Genomic DNA, 23,362 nt, shown 5'->3' with positions numbered 1-23,362 from the left:
ACTGCAGTAGTTAAACACGCGGAGGATTCAGACAAAAGATTTCTAGTGTTTTCTGAGTAGGATGCAAAATACACATACATCTTTAGTACGGTTAGCAGCTTCTGATCCTCACTAGAAAGTTTCAAAGTGTTTTAAACAGGTAGATAGTAGTAAAGAGGTGGAACTAACATACAACATGACTTAATGAGATGACAAAACCTTCTGGTTTAGTGGATGGATGAACATTTGCCATGAGGACAGAATGATGAGAGAAAATAGAGCAGAGAGAAAGAAAAAGCAAAGACGGAGAGTGGCTACACTGTGTCCGCAATACTTTTGCAGACACTGTGCAGACTCACTGTGCAGACTCACCATGAGCATACACACGGCTGATTCAGGCATGAGTTGGACAGCCATGATGGGATCCTTGAATGGATTCTTTTAAAAAAGAATGTCACTAATTTCCAGGAGGGACACACTTTGTTATTGTTCACTTCCGTCCTCGTATTCTGAGTCTTCACTCAGGAAGCAGGCTCACCTCTGTCCTGATGAAGTCCTTTGACTGGTCCTTGCACTTTGTGTCTTTAACCACCTCCTGCTTCCCAGTGCTGTAGACAGTCTCTAATTGCAGTCTCAGGAGAGCATCTGACTCTCCAGTCTCTCTGCGTCTCTTCAGTCTGAGTAAAAAGCAATCCTCCTCCTTCCAGGTCTTTGATCTTGGAGCAGAGCCGACCCCCCGCCCACCCCCCAGCTCCTTCTTTCACTTTTAAAACACTCCTTGCAGACCCACGCCCACCTCCCCTAAACCCCTGTCACTCGAGCACCTCTCACTAAATGCTTTCCCTCGCTCTGTTGTTGCCTTCTGCCTTCGTTTTTCAGTGTGCTCTCATCACAAAGAACATCCAGGCATATATGTGGGTTTTCAGCTTATCTGCTTTCTCTCTCCTATCACTGCATCGGAGGATGTAAACTGCATCAGTGATGCTCCCCAGTCAGAATCACTCCTGCACTGTGGTGGCAAACAGACACACTCACCTCACCTCAACACTCAGAGATCCAGCGCAGAGAGCTCCCCTTTATTTTAATTCCCTGATTCATACATCATCAGCATGAGACAAGGGCATAGACCAAAGCATTAGAGGAGAGTATAATTCACAGATAATGAGGCACAGGCAGCTAGGAGCATTGGATGTAGTGTAGAGAGCATTCACTGATGAGAGAGGTCCACACTGTGCTGAGTGTAAATGAAGGTGGGTGGAGAAGAGGGAGGGGAAAGAGCAATGGAAATGCAGAGAGCGAGAGCAGACCGTGCCTATCGATGCCGATTGAAAGAACAAGGCAACGTGAGATCTGAGTAAATACACCTCAGCTTGCTTAAAGAAAAGAGTGCCATGTGTTCCTGCACATAATGTTTAGATGGTAACTATTGTGTCCACAGGCACCTGTGAGTCTGCTTTTTCAGACCAGGGTTTGACATTAATAATTCAGAGAGAAAACAGACTCCATGTGGCTTTTGTCTTGTGTGTGCCTGAGATAGGACATGGAGTAGACTGACAGTGATAAGATAAGTGATAAGATAAAGATAACAGGAAGAAGCTCAAAATCATCAAGTAGCATTAGCTAATTATTGTCAACTTGCATTTTTTCCCATTGGGATCAAATGTAAATATGTACATGGTTGTGTATGTGTGTGTGTGTGTGTGTGTGTGTGTGTGTGTGTGTGTGTGTGTGTGTGTGTGTGTGTGTGTGTGTCTGTGTACTTGAATGCGCATGCACTTGAATTTTTTTTGCAATAGTTAGTAATGTAATAATTTTTACCATTTGTTTTTCCTTTGAGCTAATGGCTACTTGTAACAAGGTTCATTATTTGTGTTCTATCCAGTTCCATCAGCAGTTAATGTTTTATTTACTAAATGTCGAAAAGCAAAGAGCAGCTACAATGTAAAACTAACAATTATCACATTTCATTTAGAAGATCCTTGATGTGACACCAATTTGTTGATTTAATAAGGTTTTTATTCATGATTAGTGTTTATCTGTATAAAGGCACAGAGTAGTGACTAAAGATGCAGTCTCAGCAACACTTCCTTTTCAGATGACATGGACTGTGACATAAATAAGAGTTAAATAGAACGCAATGTATGCACAGTCATTCTGCATAGGAACGTTCTTTGTTTTCAGTCAACAAATCATTCACAGAAGCACTCGTTTGACTTCCTCTCGCAGTGTGTGCCACTCCAGGAAGTTAAATGTGTGCAAGTTTTTAAAAGCCAATAAAAAAAAGGCAATAAAACATTTGAGGAATTTATAGCACCACTATTACTTTTTGTAAAAACAAAACAAAAAAGTACCCAAATATTGTAAATTAAGAAATTTAAACTTAAAACTTTTACTCATGCTACTTCCTTGTTCCTTTGCGCCAAGTCTATTAGTTCCTGTAGTATGTGCTGTAGTATGCACTTCTCAGCTTCTCTCTTCTTGCCTCTTCTACTGCTCAGAGCGGAGGGACAGAAAATGAATGCATGTCTTCTCTTGTCTAGGATCTACTAGGACTGACATTTAACTCTCAAATCTTTACGTGGACAAACAGTGAGGGGTTATCTGGTGAGTTCAAATGTTTAAAAAACGACTTTTAGGGATAGGTGATGTATAAGACAGAAGTGAAATGTGGGTAATCAGAGCAGCAACACAATTTCCTAACGTAATCGTAGTAACGTAGCGTAGTACAAGCAGTACTGACGATGTGGTATATAAACATAATACATAAGCACAGCCACTAAACTACTTTATTTTTTATTTGTTAATGTCACCATTGTAGATGTGGGGTGGCAGTTTCCCTGCTTGAGTTCAGCAGGAGATGGCACTGCTGAGCCATACGACTAAGCGAGTTGGTAGTGAAAGCCTGGAGGGGACATGGGAGGAGGTTGGCTCTGGGGGATTTGGTCGTGTCTACAAGGCCAGGCACAAGGACTGGGGGTTTGATGTGGCCATTAAGCTGCTACATGATGGTGTTGGGTAAATTTTTAAATAAATTCAAACTTTGTGGAGGATTTGTTTAGTTTATGCACATATGTTCATGTGGAATAGTAGATCAAGTAGCTCTGTGTCTTCTGCTTTCTCTACTTGTTTCCAGCTCTTTCATTGATGAGGCTACCCATATGGATGAGGCTTCCTGTGAGTATGTGCTGAGGGTTTATGGTGTTTTTGAGGGACACCCACCATTTAATAAATCATCTATACAAAAGGGAATAGTCATGGAATTTGTGGGTAGAGGATCTATTCAGACCTTGCAGAGGGATCTGAAAGGCCCTCCACCGTTTCCCCTGGTCTTTCGCTTGGCCCATGAAGTGGCACTAGGAATGAACTTCCTCCATTTAAGACACCTAATGCACAGTGACCTGAAACCAAGTAATGTCCTGCTAAATAATGACCTTCATGCCAAGGTAGAGTGTCTTAAACTAAAACCGGTGATTTTACACGTCACAGAAAGTTAATTATACTGTTTAACGGCGTGTGTCTCTTTTTGCTCAGTAGCTTGCAGACTTTGGTCTGTCCAGAGTTTCCACCAGTGCTTTGAACAGCAATAGAGGAACAACAGAAAAGGTCGGAGGCTCATACAAGTACATGCCTCCCGAAGCTTTCGAAGTATCATATACACCTGTCCGTGCCTTCGACATATACAGGTAAACAATCAGATGAGTGCTTATAAATACAAATATGGTTCAAATCTTTAACTGTATTAACATGTTAATTATACACTCTCTCTCTTGTTTAGCTATGGCATCCTTCTCTGGTCTATTGTTACTGGCAAAGAGCCTTATGAAAGTATGTATAATTATTGTCCTCTTATTTTCCACCCATTTGTTTATCTTGTGACGTTTTAGACATTTATTAAAAAAAATACATGAATTGTTCTGTTTTTTTTTTCTCTCTCTGATGGGTTTTGATGCATGTCTTTATTATATCACACTGCAGGAGCTGATTACAGTCTTGTGGCACTGAAGATCCCTTTAGGGGACAGACCTCTCCTGGAGGACATTGACCAGAATAAGGCGGAGGGGTTGAAGGAGCTGGTTGACCTCATGAAGAGGTGCTGGGATGGAAATCCCTCCGAAAGGCCTAAATTTAAGGGTGTGTATGTTGTGGTAATGTACTTAGTGATGTAGAAAGTACATCATTACACCCCTACAGTATATTTTTGACAACCAGTGGCCTTCTGTAGTTTACCTTGACACCTACACCTGTGCTATTTCTAAAGCGTTGTTCATTCAGTAAAACGTTTCTGTTTCAGAGTGCAGTGATGTCACAGAGAATCTGTTCTCAAAGCACGAGAAGGGAATCCTAGATGCTGTCAAAAACGTGCTGACAAGACAGGTACAACATAGCATCGAAATATAAAATATACTAAGTTATTACTCATGAATTATAATTTATGAAAAACAACTTTTCTTATTTCATTTGTTTTTCTAATGATAATATGTTCCTCCCTGCTGTAGGCATCACCAGGTGTTTCTTCTCTGACACCAGGTAGATTGCTTAGGACTGCCTGTGATTTTAGTGATAAATGACTCATTGCTTTTCACAATAAAACATTGTTCAGATGTTTCTTTTTCTCTTTTTTTTTCAGAACTACCAAGGGCACATGAGGATACTGTGGATCACAGAATTATGAAAGTTGAAAAGTCATCAGAACAGGTACACAAAATTTAGCTTGAACTTTGCCCCACTCAGGACCTCTGACATCAAGTGGAAAATAAACTAAAACAATAACCATAAAAGAGACAGAAGTTAAAATGTGTTTCTCTTCTGTGTCATACAATATAATGTATATGCATTCATTTAATTACACAATATATACTGAGATAGGTTTTTCTTTATACCAACAGGATTTGCATCCAACTGAAAAAGGTGAATTACATAAATATGGCATAATAATATTTTAGGTTAACATTTCCTGCCTGTTAAAACAATGAGCACCACATTACCAATTATGAAGGGTCACATTTATAATTAAATGTTTTTCTATGCTTTCATTCTTCACTTTCATATAGCAAAGTTTGTTGATGACAAGAGATGGGTGTTAATTCAAAGAGTTTCAGAGGTAATGGCCATAGTGGACAAGCTTGGAGACATGGTCCATCCTGAAACCTACTTAGAGATTGAAAATGAACCAAGAAGCCAAGAACAAATGAGAAAGCTTTTTCAAATGACGTTTCGTTCAGGAGGAGTAAAAGTCAAAGCAGCCTTCTACGACATCCTCAGAGAAGATCATCCCAACCTAGTAGAGAGCCTCAGTAAGCACTAATCGGGCTAAAGCAGTCAAACATTGTCTAGTTATTTTCATTTGTTGTCCCTCATTTGAAGAACTTTAAACCCAGCTTTTCCTCCTGTGTATATATATTAAATGTATTTGCATATGTGGCTTGTTAACTGCTCTTGATACACTAACCACCACATTATTTTTTAAATAAACATATTTTCTCTCCTTGTGTTCTCTTTTTGTTTTAGTTCAGAAAGTTACAATATGTCTTGTTCAAGGGGTGTGTCCTATGTCTTATCTGGGGCAAATATATTTTGACTGGACTTCACCATCCTACTCAGCACTGTTTTAACAAGATACCCTAGTTTAATAATGCTAGGCTTAAAAAAATGTATTCCTTAAAGTAGCAGAGGAACAGACACATGGGTTTTTGTGAAGCTTCTATTCTACAATGATCCACACAAAAAGCCATGTGTCTGGTCTGGGATCAGTCATTAGTGTTGTCTTGAGGGTCTGCCAGGCATTCATCACTGAGCTGTAAATATTTGTTAGTCCAGCCAGCTTTGTTAGTCCAAAGTCAGCTTTGGAAGGTGTCAGCACAAAAAAGTGTCCCATCCAAGTCTACCAGCTCTCCTAAGAAGCACCCAAGCAAGATTTATCCTAAACCACAGCTGCACATCAGCGTCTCTGCTGTATGAACTGATCAGTTCTGGAAAAAATGTAAAAAAAAAAAAAAAAAAAGTTCACCAGAAGCCTTTGAATGTATTCTGAAATAGTTAGTGGTAGTACTGGGGAAGTAATTCTGTCTCAAAGTTTTTATCAAACTGACTATCAAAGTTTTTACCCTGTAGGACAACTGAGGCATAGCAACCATTTTCATTTAGACAACTCGACCTCCACCTTGTCCTGCACAGCCTCCCAGACAAAGGGGCACTGAAAGTTCCCTAGGAAGACCAGGAATGATCCTTGAGCTCCACTAACATACATGACAAGCCTCGATTTTTCCCAATTAACTTTAGCTGAAGAATCTTATAGGACATTCACAACTTTGATAAAAAAAAACAAAACACTGATGTCATCAACATATGCTCGTACAACCACAAGAGAGCATCTGTTGCTTGCTGCCTTCCTCATCAGCAGTCATGGCAGCCACAGCAGGCCCCGCTGTGTGCTGTCTTTGAGGACAAGTGAAAAGGCTTAAAATAAAAACGCAGGTGACTCTCAGCAAACAAACCAGTACACTCACACTTTTTTAACAACAACCACAATGATCTACTTGTCCGTCACAAATAGAGTAGGAATAAAAAAAAGGAAAGTAAGAGAATATGTATAAACATTCAGCCCACATTTACTGTATCCAAACCTCCAGCATGCAGACAGAGAGGGAAACAGAGAGCGCGTCAGAGAGAGAGAGAGACAGGGTAAGAGGCTTTTCCGGTTCAATCCCTTAGTAACTGTCACAAGCAGTCAGCCAGTCACCTGCAGATGATGCTGTCAAGGGCACTCAGGGCAACAAAGTTACACCAATGTCAAACTTTAATACAGGTTTATTGTAAAAGACAAAAGAAAAAACAGAACAGACTCATGTAAAGGCCGTGAAAATATTATGGGATTTGACCTTCGTTTTTATTACCCCTTGTCCTCATAACGTCTGCAAAAACGCACACACCTTCGCACAATGTTAATCCCCTGAGGGGAAAATTTGTTCATCAAGTGTCATCTTGACCCATCCTTCTTCTCCTCAGTCCTACTGCCTTGCTTCACCCTATGCAACCATCACACCCCACCCCATCCTGTATTAATGCTCCCAATCCTCTTTGTGGGAGAGTGACGTCTGCTACAGTCACAACCACAGTTAAGCTCAACAGGCACCAGGAGAACAGAGTGGAGAGAAGCTCCCAACCTTAGTGAAAACCAAGCAGCACTATATCCTGGGGCTCCAGGTGAACGAATCTCTGCTGTCCAAGAAAGACCTTACTTTTCTCCCAAGAGGCTGCTCAGTCCTCCAGGGAACATCCAAGGAATACAAATTTGGTGTGCCAAGGCTTTCTCAACTGGTTGGCTGAAAACTCTGACCCTTTACCTGACGGCCTTAATAGCCTCTAAGGACGAGTGCTGAAAAAAGTGGAATAGAAACTCTGGGAAAACAACCTTTTTTTTGAGGACTGTTTTTAAGATCTTTGAACAAAACAAAACTGGACACCAGGTTCACACAGACAATTTTTACCTACATGTAAGTCTGAAAAGTAAGTTTTTGTTTTGCCTTTTTGTTTTAACTGGTGCACTGGCAACAAAGCAGACAACAGGACAGCTTCTGTCAGGTGTGTCTGAAAGGTGTCCTGTGGACTGAGAGCCCTGGGTTCATAAGTGCTCATTATTGAACAACACTAAGTGTGTATTGCTGTGAGTCATTTGGGACACTTCGGGGCCGCTGTTCACTTTCAGTGTGAGAGTGTGAGTTTGTTTGTGTGCACGATACAAGTCAGACGTAGTTAAAGTCTGTCCGTGAGGTGGTGAAGCACTGTGGAGGTTGTAGCCCTGGATTTTCTAGAAATGGAGGGTCCCGGCTATGACCGGTTTGGAGATGGTGAAAGGGACAGTTACCAGATCGACTACCGGAGGATTGTAGGGGACATGGAGCCAGCTCGGCCCCGGATCTTGAACAGAGATGGAGAACAACCTCACTCCTATGGGGCATACGCCCACCCAACACCACATGGACATGGGTATGAGACTGCAGCTCAGCGATACAGCGCTACACGGATCCAAGCTGGCTACGAACCAGAGAGGTCAGTCTCATACTCACAACTCTGCACAACCTATAGGGACATAACTGTAGTATTCATGTCCCTACAGGCCATTGCCTAAGACCATTTCTGATATGCTGAGGTAAAGCCTTAAGATTGTATCTTGTGCAGAAAATGAGATGTTTTCACTTTCTAGTAGTTCATTGACTGTTTGCTTTAACAAACCCACTTATCAGCCGACTGTGCAGCCAACCAAATCCTCTTAGCTACTGTATTGTCGTCATAGGTGTATAGAAGGAGTTTCCATTCAAAAGGATGGAAGCCTTTCGTTAGCATTTCCTGTCTTGGATCCAACCTTTGTAATAGGATCTGGCTGCAGCGTATTTAGAAAAAACAGAGGTCAAGAAAGACGAGCAACACAGTGTTTGCATGCATGTTTAACACAAAAGATAGATACCTGGCTGACAAAACAGATATGTTTCTTTTTGGCAACAATAAACGTATGTACACTGTTTACAATTGCTAGAGATAATAGATGGAGTCACGTTAAAATTGTCAAAAAATGTTCAAAATCATCAAAATGTATTTACATATGTACCACATAAAGACCTTCATTACTTTTGTGTGTTTTTGCATTGCAGCATGGCGGACTATTTGATCAGTGGAGGAACAGGTTATGTTCCTGAAGATGGTTTAACAGCACAGCAACTCTTTTCTGTTGGTGATGGACTCACTTACAAGTAAGACGGGCTAAATAAAACACAGGACACAGCTGACACACTGAAACAGATGCATGTGCACACACAGAAGCACGCAAAGTTATGCAATGTCTTTCCATGAAATGTTTAGTAAGCTCAGCTATAACACATGTGCTTGGTTTTATATGAAAGATTATCTATACTGAGTAATGCTACTTTCAAGGGTGACTAAGAGGGAGGCAGCAGACATTAAAAGCAGTTTGTGTGTGCATGTCTGTTGTGCTCATGTCAGTGTGTTAATGGCTGCTGATGAGTGTAGTTTCCTTAATGGAGGCTGTGTGGAAGATTTATCAGTGTGCAGAGGATAAACACTGAACATTTGGGTGGGTAAAAAAGACTGGCAGAGCATGTCTTCTTCCTGTCAGCTAAGTTAAAAAAAATCAGCTGATTTGTTGTAGCAGTCACACACACCCCTAAAGCCACATATGATACTTTGTGGTAGTTTATGGTGGTTACTGTTACTAGTAATACTGATGGACAGTTTTATTCATGTAATATTTAATTTATGTAATGCTAAAATATTTCTCTTCCCTCATTCCTCATGTGTACGATTTCTCTCTCTGTCCTCTTAGTGACTTCTTGATCCTCCCTGGTTTCATAGATTTTACTTCTGATGAGGTGGTGAGTGTCATTACACTGTCATGCACAGGCCAAATGCTGCATTTTAATATTATGATCTACACAGGTAACGATTAAAAGGACACTTTCTTTGCACAAACGTTGACGTTAACATTAGTCCTAAGCAATGGAGTTAAAGCGATACAACCACTGTGGTCCTACTTTCCATTTCTTGAGATTGCAAACATGTTCTTGTTTTTAACTTAAAATACCCATTTTGCTGATTTTTCCTATTGCTGATAATAATTCACAAGCACATGAAGGTTATGCTGTAATGCTTGTAATTAATCTTTAACTCTTTTGATACAGTATGCTCGTAGCCATGGGCGCCTCAGCACAAGGTTGTTTATTTGACTTGCTATGTTTTCACCTTTGCAAGCTCTGTTGGGACATTAAATTAATTTCATGCCTAGGCCACATGGGCTACTACTGAATAGCAGGTGTTCAAAACAGACACACACCGGCATCATTAAACGCCGAGGAGGAGAATTCAACCTCTAATGTGTCCAATCTGGCTTTTAGGCTTATTTTCATGAAATAACAGTAACAAACTTTACAGTTGGTTAACAAATATGTTGCTTTTGTGCTGTAATTGCAAGTGTGGGTCACTGTGGGGGAGGTTGCTTGTGGAAATTTTGAATTATGTTGATTCATGTTGCAGCAACATTTACTGTAGAATTATGATTTACAATTACTTTGCTAAATGATAGATTGTTATATAGCTTTTTCCAAAACAAATGTTACTAAATGCTTCACAAAATAATACCAGTAGTGTTTACCACTGCAAGTTCTATAAGTTATCAGTTACAAGATCATATTATTTCCTAATGCAACAAATTTTTAGGATCTAACGTCTGCACTGACGAGAAAGATAACACTGAAGACGCCTCTTATCTCATCTCCCATGGACACAGTCACAGAGTCATCAATGGCTATTGCCATGGCAGTGAGTGCAAACCCAACACAGTCTGACATACACCATACAAAACGGTTCACACATTTTTGCATGTACAAGCTGTTGCACTGAATGCTATTTAATGTTTTTTTTCTCTCCTGTCATGGATTGGCTTTTTTCAGCTAATGGGTGGAATTGGAATAATTCATCATAACTGTACAGCTGAGTTTCAAGCCAATGAAGTGCGTAAAGTCAAGGTGAGACTGACCAAGTAAACTAAACATAACCTTACAATAGACATCAAACATTTTCTTTGACAATATATTTCCCAAATCAATAAGACATTAACTTTCAAAACAATGTGCACTAAAGTCTCCTAACTCTTAAACACTCTCTTTTTTTTTCTTGCCAGAAATTTGAGCAGGGCTTTATTACAGACCCGGTGGTAATGAGTCCTCTACACACTGTCGGGGATGTGTTTGAGGCCAAGATGCACCATGGCTTCTCTGGGATCCCAGTTACAGAGACAGGCAAGATGGGTAGCAAACTGGTCGGCATAGTAACTTCCAGAGACATAGACTTTCTGTCTGAGAAGGACCATGACAGACCACTGGAGGAGGTAATAAAGGAGGATATAAAAACATAACATGTGGTATCAATGGTATCGTAACAATTAGCAGATGGTATTTTTTTTATTTATTTACATATTTTGACACTTTTAATCAACCACTTTTTCATTGAGGCAATGACAAAAAGGGAAGATTTAGTTGTTGCACCAGCTGGAGTCACTCTGAAAGAGGCTAATGATATACTGCAGCGAAGCAAAAAAGGTAAATCTGTCAAAATGGTTGTATTATGTAAGGCAAGCTATCAATCCTGGACATAGAAGGGATTTTTTCTTTCACCTTTGACTAATTTTTAGGTTCTGACTCTCTCAGGTAAGCTCCCCATAGTGAATGACAATGATGAATTAGTCGCCATTATTGCTAGGACTGACTTGAAGAAGAACAGAGATTATCCTCTGGCTTCCAAGGACGCTCGCAAGCAGCTTCTCTGTGGAGCTGCCATCGGTACCAGGGAGGATGACAAATACAGACTGGATCTCCTAATGCAAGCTGGGGTGGATGTGGTAGTCCTGGTAGGTTTATATAGTGGTTTGATCAAGCTTTGATAGCTCAGTCAGACAATCAATCAGTATGTTAAAACTTTGATGAATGTAATGGTTTTAGAGTCTCTTGGTGATTCTCTAAATTGCAATTTGGTCTAATGCGTTTTTATTGTTGGTCTCTCATGCACATTTTTCACATATTGGTCTTTGAACTGCAGGACTCCTCCCAAGGGAACTCAGTGTACCAAATCAACATGATAAACTACATCAAACAGAAATATCCTGAACTTCAGGTCATTGGAGGAAATGGTGAGTTTAGCATCTGAGCTTTATTCTGGATTAATTCTATCAAATAAAAAAAACTAGCCATTCAAGTTCAACAAGTTAATCCTTTTTTGCTCCTCTGTCTCACTCTAGTGGTGACAGCTGCTCAGGCTAAAAACCTCATAGATGCTGGTGCGGATGCTCTGAGGGTGGGCATGGGTTGTGGCTCTATCTGTATCACCCAAGAAGGTATGATAAAGAGCTGTTCCTTTCAGATAAAGCAATGCATGTGTAGAAATTTAACAAACTATCTCTGCCAAAATTCTATTATAATGTATATCAAGCGAAAAAGGAAAAGAAAGAAAAAATAATATTAACTCTACTAAAATGCACCAAGGAGCATAAAATATTGTATTTACTCATGACTCCCAGTAATGGCATGTGGACGGCCTCAGGGTACGGCGGTGTACAAAGTTGCAGAGTATGCCCGGCGTTTTGGGGTGCCAGTAATCGCTGATGGAGCTATTCAGACTGTTGGACATGTGGTGAAGGCTCTGGCCTTGGGAGCATCTACAGGTAGAAAATGCACAATTATCCTGTTTGGATTTTTTACTAAATACATCTATATTATCAAATGATACAGGGTGGATAGAGAACATTACTGCTGATCTACAGGCCTATTTGTTTAACTTTTTTAAAATTAAGGCAGCATTTTGTAAAGTAATTGTTTCTTGTTGTAGTCTTTTAGCCCTTGTCCTTCACAATTATAATAGCATCTCATCATCTCCTTTATGTCTGCCCTCAGTGATGATGGGGTCGTTGCTCGCGGCAACCACTGAAGCACCGGGAGAATATTTCTTTTCAGACGGTGTGCGTCTGAAGAAGTACAGGGGAATGGGCTCCTTGGATGCAATGGAGAAAAATAACAGTCAGAAACGCTACTTTAGGTGGGCCATTCAGTTTACAGAGGTTGTTTGATATGTGAACGTATATTTTAAGAAATGTTTTAGTCATTGTGACACATTTATATCTTACATTGTGTGTGACCAGTGAGGGAGATAAAGTAAAGGTGGCTCAAGGTGTCTCAGGATCAGTTCAAGATAAAGGCTCCATCCATAAGTTTGTTCCTTACCTCATTGCTGGAATCCAACATGGCTGTCAGGACATAGGAGCCAAGAGTTTATCCATTTTAAGGTATGTGTGAAATACAGTAGTGTGTGCGCTGTATGATTCTTTTATTTTGGGTAGTGTGAGCTGTATATCTTTTACTCCAGGTCAATGATGTATTCTGGAGAGCTGAAGTTTGAGAAGAGAACAATGTCTGCTCAGATGGAAGGAGGAATTCACGGCCTCCACTCGTAAGTTTGCCCTTTTGACCTGTTCACACTCAGTGGCCTCTCCTGCAACAATCACTTTTTACTCCACGAATCTCATTTTTGTGTCTAAATATAACAGTAGTATTTTGGTGAAGTCAGTCCTCATGTTTCCTCTGTAAATAATATAATGCGTACAAATAATACATACAAATATGTGACATTTACTTTAAAACAACAGGGGCTGTCCCTATGTCAGAAACCTTATACTTTTAAATACAATGTAATTTACCTGTAGGTAGAGGCATCAAAATGTCTTCTCTCTTCCTTCTCTTACCCACGCCATCACAATAGATATTCTTTTGTGCCATGTAAGTACAGTATATGCATGTGGTATCACACCTCTTTATTTTTCATTCATTCCTCTCCATTCATGTTTTTGTTGTGAAAGTGTGAATACTATGTTTTATTTCTGTTCCAAATGTAGTCACAAGAAGTGGCTTTACTGAAGCGGGAGGCAGAGGAAACGCTCGGTCAGGACCTAATGTCCCAGCACCAGCAACTATGAGCAGATGCACAGGGCGCATGTGATCAAACTACAAACCCATAGTTGTTGTTGAGGCACAACATCCACGCCCTAAGATTTGACACTACTTCTTTGCGTTCTCTTGTCCTATTTGTCATTTTCCTGAGCCCTTTAAGGATTAAGAAAACAAAATAGTTTAACCTGAGTTAAAAGCTCAAAGGCAGGCAAAGTCACAGCCTCTAATGGACAGAACTGTTAGTTCTCTATCTCCCGCTGTGGCCAATGTGTAGTGGGGCTAATGTAATTAACCAGTCTGCTCATCCCTTTCAAGTGACGTGAACGCATCATTAACCACTTTACCTTACTTTAAGTCTGACAGTATACTGGTACAACTCTGCAGCCCTATTTCCATGCTAAATTAAAGCTACAGTGTGCTACCTAATCTAGCACCAATCTGAGTCCTCTCTGCTCTGCCCTTTTCTCCTTCCACCATCCTCTGCACAGCCCTTCAAGTGTTTATAGTTATAACATTACAGTACGTTGGAATTCAATTGTAGTTTATAATGAAGCAGAAATCCTTGCTCTTCTCTAAATGGTTAGAAGGGTGAGCCTCGCTTAAAATACTTTTAGAAGTGAATATCTCTGATACCGCAAATACCTCTGCCAGTGCTGTTCAAAAGAGGTTTACCTCACATAATAATGTGTATAATTAACACTTATATTAATAAAAAAATACTTCTATTTGTCCTGAAAACTAGGGGCAGTCAGATACTTTATTGACAGAAAATAGGATGTTTTCAAGATTGTTTTAACAGTTCAAATTTTTATTTCATCCAAAAAAGAAAAAACAAACAAAATTCAGCTTATTTAGCTCTGTTGATTTTAAAAGCAGTTAAAAATCATTTTTTCAATTTTTTTAATCATTTATGTGTGCTAGTCTTGCTCACATTTTCTAATTAGTGACATGTCTTAATGACCTTGTGTTATTGTATACGTTGTGAAAGATTGAACATATGGTACATATAGAACAGTTATGTTCTCATCTTCTTACTGCTACTGCACTGGTTTCGCTCAAGCAATTTTAGTGTTATTTCTCTGACGGGTGAAATTTGGCTTTAGGTGATAAATGATCCGCACTGGCCACCCTGCATCTTACTCCCTGCCTGTGAACTCGGTGAACTCATGCTGCACTACTGCAAAAGGGACCAAAGTTTAGCATCAGCCTTAATTCACATATACAATACAGTACACACTTGTTACAAGGAGCAGCTTAAAAAAGCAACCACATCGAAACCTACAGTGTTTTTTTTTTTTCCTTTTTCTTTGATTTTACGTAGATAACACTGGAAACAAAATAGATGAAATTCAATGTTTGACAATTGATACATTTAAGTTTCTGGTCATCCCCTTTTTCATATTCATAATACAAAATTTTCTGTCTGAGTATTTATTTTGTATGTTGTGATCTGCTTTGCAAAATCACATGAAGAATATGACTTAATATAGATGGTTGTTTGTCTTTTTCAGGCTCAGTATTTAAAGCAAAAAACAAACAAAACAAAAATACAAATAGTAAATCAATAAAATATGATATATGTTTTGTAGATTTATAATAAAAAAAGATATACTTTTGAGCTTAATTTACAGTAATTTAATTTAAATATTTGGGTTTTTATTCTGAGGTACTTTTAAGTATTGTATATAACTCTGTGATTAACATTACATCTTATTAAGTCATTGTACTGGTTGACTGTTTTTGCTCTGTTAATAATTTCTTTATTACACGATTAAAGAAAAGTTACTTACTATTTACCATTTACCAAAAGTTAAATTTGTCTTCTTCTAGTATGAAATGCTTCAGAATGAAATTTGCTGTAAAACGTACTCCATGAATAAAGATCATTTGATTGGAGAAAATGTTCTTCTTTAACATTTTTAAGATATCTCCTGAAATTTTTCTCATAACAGAATTATATAGAAGGGAAAAAGATTGTTGGTATTCTCAAATCTTTCAACCCAACTTTTTCCACTATTACCACTAGAGGGCAATATATTTAGCCTTTGCAAAATTGAGAGGTCTCAGTTGAGAGGTGTCCAGAAGGTCTAACCTTGGCAGCACACATTGCAACAGTCGCCCACTCAATGGTTTATTGCAAATTTCAGAAATACCATTCAAAAGTGGTCTAAACAGGCAATAGAAACTTATGCTGTGTTTCATGCCCATAGATTTCATTCCTTTACAGAGGCTTAGGATTTCTCTATTTAAGAAGCTCATGTGTTTTATACAAATATTACAATTCCTGTTTAAGTTCACCTCTTGATAGCATTTGTACTCTTTATCCACAAATGGACATATATGAACATCTAATTAGTATAAGCATATATTTAAATTACCATATTTCATAATATTTAAAAATTATTAGTGGAAAAATAAAAGCAGAAAGAGAATGAACCATGTAAAATGAACCATACATTATTTATATAAAACAGGACGGATAGATGGATTATCTCAGTAATGCTAATTCCCCTTTTATTAGTTTAGATGAAGGTTATATCTGTCCAATCAGATGTGCTATTTTTGAATAATGTAATGTGCTTTCAATTCACAGCTGTTCTTTAATAACTTCCTATAATTCAATGGTATCACTGCAGACACTTAGAGCATCAATTTGTCGACACACATTGACAAACTCTGCCTGCACAGCTAGATCCAATTCCAACTGCTTGCTTTCACTCAGCTGTTTAGTCCCTGCCAGTCTGCCAGATCCTTGGCTGTCTTGAGAGGCTAAGCTCAGGGTTCTGTAATGCCGATGGTAAGACAGGTGGGGGATGGCTCGTGGAAGGCTGCTCTGAGCAAAGTTTTGCCCTCTGTTGGCCCAGGAATGTGAGCTCAGCTTTCCAGTGTCCTTAGGATTGCTGCACAGACCCTGAGTTGAGCCAGAGACACTTCCTTTCCAGTCCCAGTGCTCTTTTGACTTGTTATTAGATGGTAAAGAGCTATATGGCTGGGAAGGTGTTGACGTGGACACAGTGGTCTCTTGATTCACGTCTCCACAGGATGAAGTTCGGTATAGGGCATTTTCTACAGAAATGAAACCCGGCTTTGTAGTATCTTTGTTAAGAGAGCTCAAAGAGAGGCTTGAAGAAGTTTGAAACAGTCTTGGCAATCCAAAAATACTGTGAGAAAATAAGGATTCATTGAAAAGGGCTTGATCGATACTGCGTGACAAGTTTATGGGAGATGGGGGACGCAAGTCAACAGTAGAGTCAGTTTCTGTACCTAAGCTATCCTGTGATGACAGCTGGGACTCAACTGCATTTCTAGGCTTGTGCGGTGGACTTGGGGGTGTAGGCAGAGGTAGTATATTGGCCCGAGTTTGGCTGGACTTGGGGGCACAGACTGGCCTGTTTGCAGGAGGATCCAACATTGAGCAAAGAGGAAGAACCTCTGACTTGCATTTAGTGATGACATCACAGACCACAAGGTTTTCCTGCTTGTGCTGGGACCAGGAATCATGAGAGGATAGGACAGGAGAAACTGCACCTTCCTGAGAGGGCAGGGTGAACCCTCGTGATGGGGAGCTACAAGAAAGGCGGGACCAGGATCCTGGCCGAGGATGAGTCTTCATAGGCGAGTTTTTGTAACAGAATAAAGGATGCGTACCAATGAGAGACAAACCTAGACACACACCAGTCTCACAGAGTCTGCAGCCTACCTGGTAGCCCCACCAAGGCCAGGGCAGGAACCCATAACCATCAACCCCACCCAAACCAAGATAATGCAGGATCCCATAAAGCTGTAGGCCTCCACATCCTAACAGGCACAATGCAACTCCTACTCCAGCTCCTGCTGCCCTATCCCAGTCCTCTACTTTGGCAAAGGGGGAACTTTCAGGCCTCGTCAATTCAGGAGATCCTCCACTCTCTCCACTCTCATTCAACCTGTAGATGTGCTTAGTGTCGACTTTTATTAAACAGTAGAAGACGAGGTAGGAGAATGACAGAAAGATGGAGAGACATACGAACAGACCCTGAGGGAACAGGAGGATCATGGTGGGGAGGCTTTGGAAGAGCTGGAGAAGGCCAACACATCCTAAAGAGACTCCAAAATGCAACAGAGAGATAAACAATAAAAAGCCAGGTTTGGGCAAAGACGAGAATGAAGTGGAAATTGGAACTGTGAGTGAAACACACATGCGTAAGCGCAAGGAAAGAAGGAGGAAGGCCAAAGAGAAGGCTGAAATCAAACAGGGAAAGGGCAGCTCAGAGAGCAACAGTGATTCCAGAGGAGGAAGACGATCCTGGTAATTGTAAGCATCATAGAGCAAACAGAAAGCTTGGGTGCCTGCAAATGCTAAGAGAAAGAAGTGCAGCAGGGTAAGGTATGGACTCCCTGGAGGGCAACGCAAGGGCAGGCCCAAAAGGCAGACCACAGAGATTAGGCCAAAAACAGAGAAGACAGACCCCAAACCATAGATGTGTGCTTCCCATGCAAGTCCCCATGTGGCGAGTGCAGAGTTCCAGTCTGAATATAGAGGGACAAAAAGGGCGTGGGTAAGAGAGGCGTGCAGTGATTCATTAGGAGGAAAATCGTCTTGATAGGTCGGGGTCCAGGATGGGTTAGTTGTTTTACAAGGGGTGGCAGATGTGTCCATGTTACCGTCAAGCAATAGTGTGCCACTGGTTTTTAAGGCATGCACGTCATTACTCCTGGACCCATCTGTAAAACAAGTACAATGCTGCATTACCAAATACAGACATAACCTTTTTGGCTGTAGGCCAATGAAGATTGGCGCACAAAAACATAGTGGTGAAAACATGTCAGTATGCTGATGTTAGCAGTTAGATCAAAGTAGTGCTGTGGACAAAATACAGTGTCGCTATGCTATTAGTGTCTACTCTTGATATACAATATAGTTATTACTAAGTTATTGGTTATGAGTTTTAATAGTGTTGGAATGAATTTACCTATGCCACAGTCAACATAATCAACTAACCAATTAATATGGGCAAAGGTAAATAATGTGCAAACTGGTCAAAAAGAATGGTGGGATCTACTGTGTGTGAAGTTAATCCATAATAAAACAGAGCAGGCTTGAAAATGGGAGTCTCAAACTGGGTCACAGAGAGAGCCAGTCAGAGAGAGAGAGAGAGAGAGAGAGAGAGAGAGAGAGAGAGAGAGAGAGAGAGAGAGAGAGAGAGAGAGAGAGAGAGAGAGAGACAGGGAGAGAGAGAGAGAGAGAGAGAGAGAGAGGGGGGGAGAGAGAGAGAGAGAGAGAGAGAGAGAGAGAGAGAGAGAGAGAGAGAGAGAGAGAGAGAGAGAGAGAGAGAGAGAGAGAGATGTTGATTAGCTTGTATTGACCTCATTGCTGCTCTCATTTTTGTGGCTATTAATAAAGCATGGTCAAGATGTGTTAGACTACCTTTAATGCTGCCTCCCCATAAAGAATGCACAGATGTATGTAACTCTCATGTCTGTGATTGTGAATCCAATAAATAATTCAAATACCTCATTCTCTAGCTGAAATAATGGTCAGAGGAAGCTTTATAGAGCCATCAGAGTCATATAACCTAGCCTACTGGTTCTTAAAGGAATGCGTACCACTTCAGATACTACATCAGCAGGGAAGCAAACAAGACTGAGGACCTTTCAAATCAGTGACTTTCACTGTTTACTACAAAATCTTTAAAAATCATTTTGACATGTAGCCCCTGTCACACAGTACTTCAACTTTTGGTAATATTAGGTACAGTTTCAGAACAAACTGGATGTTGAAGTAATTTCTCACACATTGTCGTTAAAGCTCTCCTCCCCTATGCTTGTGGCATAACACAGCATTTACTTTGACAAATAAGTGCTTCAGTTTGTGTTTGTTTGTCTTTCTATGTGTACAGTAAATATTGTAGTGTGTGTACTTTATACTTTAATCTTTGGATGCGGGTAATCAACGCTGGTTCATTAACAATAGAATGGCTGACAGAAGACAAGGTAAGCCGGTGAATCTGTGACAAAGAAAAGAGACGGCTGGAGAAGAGTTGAGAGATGTTTGAGGGTGGAAGTGATGCTAACATTTTGTGAAGATGATACAACTGTGTATGTCAGCTGAATATGTGTCACAAACACTGTTAACTGTAATTCATATCAGTTTTATTAAATGATTGATGCTTCCCGGGGCTTTACCTTTCATTTGAGAATGGACTTACCTTTTTCTGACTCCATGGTAACAGCTTCATCTTCAATCTCTTTCACCAGGACATCCTGTTTCTCTCCTTGTGTGGTAACTAAAGGGCCTGTGGTCCATTCCCATCTGCTGGTGGCTACTGGTGGAGCAGACTGTTTAGGGATGGGCCAAGGTCCGGCAATTAGTGAAGAATTGGAGTCCTGGTCCAGTCTGTTTGATGGATGCGAGACAGACAGAAGAAAGGGTAAATAGCTGTCAGTCGTCTCGTTCTGTGAGGCTGATAAATTTGGCTGATTGTCTCCAGTTTGTGTAGAATGCAACACTGATGTAGTGCTGGTTTCAGCTGGCTGATATTTGAATGTTTGTCCCTGGGTAGGTTGAGGTGGTTCTCCTGCTGATGAAAGCCATAATGGTTGTGCACTCTCATTAAAAGTATCGTCTTCAGCAGCACTATCTGTGGGTCTAGATATAATAAGTCCCTCCTCTTTCGAATACAAAAGAGATGTATCTGTACTCTCGTGTAAATCTGTGTATTCGCCAATCACTCCTTGACGGTCTGATTCCTCCGATGATGACATGGGCCAACTCAGGGCTGGACCCACAAAGTCCGTATTCTCACGTCCAAACATGGGATTAGCTGGCTGCTTGAGATGCAGTCCCACTGTTTCTGTTTCAAGCTGCTGTGGCTCCTTATCATTTTCTCCCGTTAAGGCTTTGGCACAAAGTGGAAGAGGCAAGCAGAAGAGAAGGAGAAGATAAAGATTCCACAGAAAGTGCATGATGAGCATCCGTAAACTCTGCAAAGTCACATGATGTAGTTTACCAGAGGTATTTTCTAATCACATGCTTGACACATCTCTAACTTAAAGTCTTTGGGGGAGTCTCATCCTTAACACACCTGATGAAAAATGTAGAGGTAAAGACACAATCAGCGCAACCACTCATCAAATACTGCACACAGTTAAAATGTCTGTAATAAATAGCTTGACTCTGCGTATAGGGTAAGTTAAAAAAAATGCCAGACAATACTGTGTTCCAGTAAATGAACTATCTTGAAAAGCCCATACTCTTTACTTTCCCCTGCTGGATACACACAGTGCAAAGAGAGAACAGAACCTTTCATTACAGACAGCACACAGATATCCATTAAGCTATTCCTCTGCTCTGTTTCTTGTCGCTGGTCTCATTTCAGCATTCTTACCTCATGAGTAGCCCACTCTGCAGCAGCCTCTTTAAACATATATGTCGCTCTGTGTTGCTGCATGCCTGCAGTCTGTCTCTGCTCAGCACTCTGTGTCCTTTCATACCCACTGTGCTGTGCCCCTCTTCTCTCCATCACACAGACGACACATGGGACAGACCCCACCTCTTCTAAACAACCCCCACTGTCCCGCACGCTGCCGCTGCACTGATCTGATGGTAAGTTTGACTGTTTGCACGATTACAGTTCTCCTAAATCAGCAGCATCATCGACACCACATTGAGTATCATCTCTTTTCTAGCTGAGTGGTGCTTCTCTCTCCTACACATGCACACACACATACACGCACACACACCTGTTTGGTATGTATTATATTAAGTATGTAATGAAGAGAAGAAAAGAGAAGAGAAGAGGTGAGGAAAGGAGAGGAGAGGGTAAAGAAAAAAGAAAAAGAAAAATACATAAATATGTCATGATGGCACAGGCAAACTCATCAACTAACAGGCACTAAACTAACCACTGCTACAAATCAATAACTTCGATTGACTGAAATTTACAACTGATACTGTGCCCTTCCTTTTCACATCAGCAGCTCAGTTTAATATACGCTACAATGGTGGGTAAAACAGAATGTTCTCTTTGAATAGTTTACATCCATATTATATTACACAAAAATCATTAGAAAACATAATTAATCTTTGTTGCGATGTGGAAAAGGTCTTTGACATGAGCAGTGTCTCTCTGCTGTTGCCATGTTACTTGCTTTCTTTATTCTTCCTTTTCTACAATTCATGTATGCTGTTTTCACCCAATAGGGGGGGAATCCAGTAGCCTCATGGCCTAATTCAATTCCCAAAGATGGTTCTAAAATAGACACTGATCCACATACCTTTGAATGAATTTAGAGTCAGACAATGTAAAACACTGCCATGCATTGTATTTACTTGGTTTGCCTTGTGTAAGGATTTGAAATGTTCTGCTTTAAACTCGCCAATAACTAGTGCTGAACAGGACTTTTCAAGAAAGAATTCTGGCTGTATGAGAAGTTATCATGTTGATTTTTTTTCTCCCTAAAAAGTGATAAATAAAGGTCTAACTGGATACCAAGCAATTCTGCTATTCATATATTTAGCACAAAACACAAAGACATAAAAGCTTGGTCTGGATGCCAAGAATACTGTTGGCTGTGACAGCAGATACTACAGCCAACAATACAGAGAACAGTTCACCAACTGTCACCTAAATTTCATTTCCTTTTTTTTTTTGCTTGCAGAGTATAAATATGGCATTCAGATTCACATAAGCCCTGATGGTGAATGATATGGAAGGCTGTTTCAGATCAAATAGACAATTAGTCAATGTTGAAGATAGAAACTGCCCGATGGGTGTGATTAACTCACTGTCTGATGAGAACACAGGAAAGCACCAACCCAGCCGTAACTAAAGGGACTGGACGGGGACAATGACAGGCCAAACACATGAGCTCAGTGAGGAAGTGGACAAACTACTGCTGCCTCACACTTGCTATCCAAATTCATTAGGCAAGAGGTTTCTGTTTAGATAAGTCATCCTCACACAAGACACAGTCAGCAGGGACTGGGGTCCAGCTGGCAATGTGGACAGTCAGGAAAAGACACAGAATCAAAGCTGCACAAGCAAAGAGACAGACAAAATATGCTATGGTCACTGTAAAAAAGAGTTAAGTACAGTGATTTAGTGGCACTAAGCATGCTAAGGTATGATCTTTTGGCATTATCATATCATATTAAAGAAAAAAATCACCAGCTAAGGTCAGAGATACTTTTGTATGTTTTTAATATGACAAGAAAGGAGGAAACTTGTGTGACTACTAGGAAAAGAAATGTAATGCCAAACAAAAGCAAGGACTCGACTATTGTCTTGAGGTAACCATGGAAACTAGATGGATTAGTAGCAAACATGAATCTCTGTACAATACAATACAGTCATACCATTAACGTTTACGGCTGCACATTCATTGTAAAAGTAATGGAAAGTAATTTTTTCATGCCAAATACTTCAACAATCAGTGAGGTTGGTCCTCTGACAGTCAGGAAAAGAGATACTTTTGTATGTTTTTAATATGACAAGAAAGGAGGAAACTTGTGTGACTACTAGGAAAAGAAATGTAATGCCAAACAAAAGCAAGGACTCGACTATTGTCTTGAGGTAACCATGGAAACTAGATGGATTAGTAGCAAACATGAATCTCTGTACAATACAATACAGTCATACCATTAACGTTTACGGCTGCACATTCATTGTAAAAGTAATGGAAAGTAATTTTTTCATGCCAAATACTTCAACAATCAGTGAGGTTGGTCCTCTGACCAATAAACACTACAGAAATATCAGTTGGTATAAATGTTAAATGTTAAATGTTGAATGTTGCTGCCAGAGGTGGTTCAACCAGTTATTACAACACTGTTGTCATTTTCCACCATCATTTTGTATGTTTCATGTTCAATAAAGACGTGAAACATCATGACTGCG

General features: G+C 40.2%; 4 protein-coding genes across 13 annotated transcripts in view; 2 read left to right on the top strand and 2 right to left on the bottom strand.

The window, feature by feature from the left end:
- The window catches only part of frmd4a (FERM domain containing 4A), a 95,847-nt gene extending 95,477 nt beyond the window's left edge, over positions 1-370 (bottom strand). The window contains exon 1 of the mRNA XM_067500086.1: positions 352-370. Within this exon, the coding sequence (XP_067356187.1) occupies positions 352-360 (9 nt within the window). The 5' untranslated portion in view covers positions 361-370. The remainder of the gene's footprint in view (positions 1-351) is intronic.
- A 2,054-nt stretch (positions 371-2,424) lies between these two features.
- On the top strand, positions 2,425-5,464 carry LOC137126258 (ankyrin repeat and protein kinase domain-containing protein 1-like). Of its 5 annotated transcripts, none has more exons than XM_067502811.1 (11): positions 2,425-2,583; positions 2,798-2,994; positions 3,113-3,422; positions 3,514-3,662; positions 3,755-3,804; positions 3,955-4,110; positions 4,271-4,353; positions 4,476-4,506; positions 4,607-4,674; positions 4,866-4,887; positions 5,031-5,464. In XM_067502811.1, the coding sequence occupies exons 2-11, from the start codon at positions 2,837-2,839 to the stop codon at positions 5,282-5,284; spliced, it is 1,281 nt and encodes a 426-aa protein (XP_067358912.1). In that variant the 5' UTR covers positions 2,425-2,583; positions 2,798-2,836; the 3' UTR covers positions 5,285-5,464. The 5 variants fall into 5 exon arrangements, with proteins under 5 accessions (XP_067358912.1, XP_067358911.1, XP_067358915.1 ...); XM_067502810.1 differs by having other exon boundaries at positions 4,580-4,674; XM_067502814.1 differs by having other exon boundaries at positions 5,036-5,179.
- Positions 5,465-7,555: 2,091 nt separating this feature from the next.
- impdh1a (IMP (inosine 5'-monophosphate) dehydrogenase 1a) lies at positions 7,556-14,070 on the top strand. Of its 2 annotated transcripts, none has more exons than XM_067501710.1 (15): positions 7,556-8,028; positions 9,317-9,365; positions 10,207-10,308; positions 10,440-10,514; positions 10,670-10,876; positions 11,000-11,087; positions 11,196-11,395; positions 11,584-11,674; positions 11,783-11,878; positions 12,062-12,205; positions 12,435-12,576; positions 12,680-12,823; positions 12,904-12,987; positions 13,297-13,313; positions 13,430-14,070. In XM_067501710.1, exons 1-15 carry the CDS (start codon positions 7,793-7,795, stop codon positions 13,531-13,533), a joined length of 1,779 nt encoding a protein of 592 aa, XP_067357811.1. In that variant the 5' UTR covers positions 7,556-7,792; the 3' UTR covers positions 13,534-14,070. The 2 variants fall into 2 exon arrangements, with proteins under 2 accessions (XP_067357811.1, XP_067357810.1); XM_067501709.1 differs by lacking the exon at positions 7,556-8,028 and adding an exon at positions 8,628-8,726.
- A 202-nt stretch (positions 14,071-14,272) lies between these two features.
- Positions 14,273-23,357, bottom strand: prrt4a (proline rich transmembrane protein 4a). 5 transcript variants are annotated; one of them, XM_067501705.1, is made up of 4 exons: positions 20,852-23,357; positions 20,474-20,548; positions 19,673-20,362; positions 14,276-18,188 (listed from the first exon to the last, which is right to left on the bottom strand). In XM_067501705.1, the coding sequence occupies exons 3-4, from the start codon at positions 20,277-20,279 to the stop codon at positions 16,096-16,098; spliced, it is 2,700 nt and encodes an 899-aa protein (XP_067357806.1). In that variant the 5' UTR covers positions 20,280-20,362; positions 20,474-20,548; positions 20,852-23,357; the 3' UTR covers positions 14,276-16,095. The 5 variants fall into 5 exon arrangements, with proteins under 5 accessions (XP_067357804.1, XP_067357806.1, XP_067357808.1 ...); XM_067501703.1 differs by having other exon boundaries at positions 14,273-18,188; positions 19,673-20,548; XM_067501707.1 differs by lacking the exon at positions 20,474-20,548.
- Between the last annotated feature and the right edge of the window lie 5 nt (positions 23,358-23,362).

This window comes from Channa argus, chromosome 4, assembly GCF_033026475.1.
Source record: "Channa argus isolate prfri chromosome 4, Channa argus male v1.0, whole genome shotgun sequence".
Lineage (NCBI taxonomy): Eukaryota > Metazoa > Chordata > Actinopteri > Anabantiformes > Channidae > Channa > Channa argus.
The sequence above is the reverse complement of the archived record's forward strand: the minus strand, read 5'-3'. Positions and strand labels throughout refer to the sequence as shown.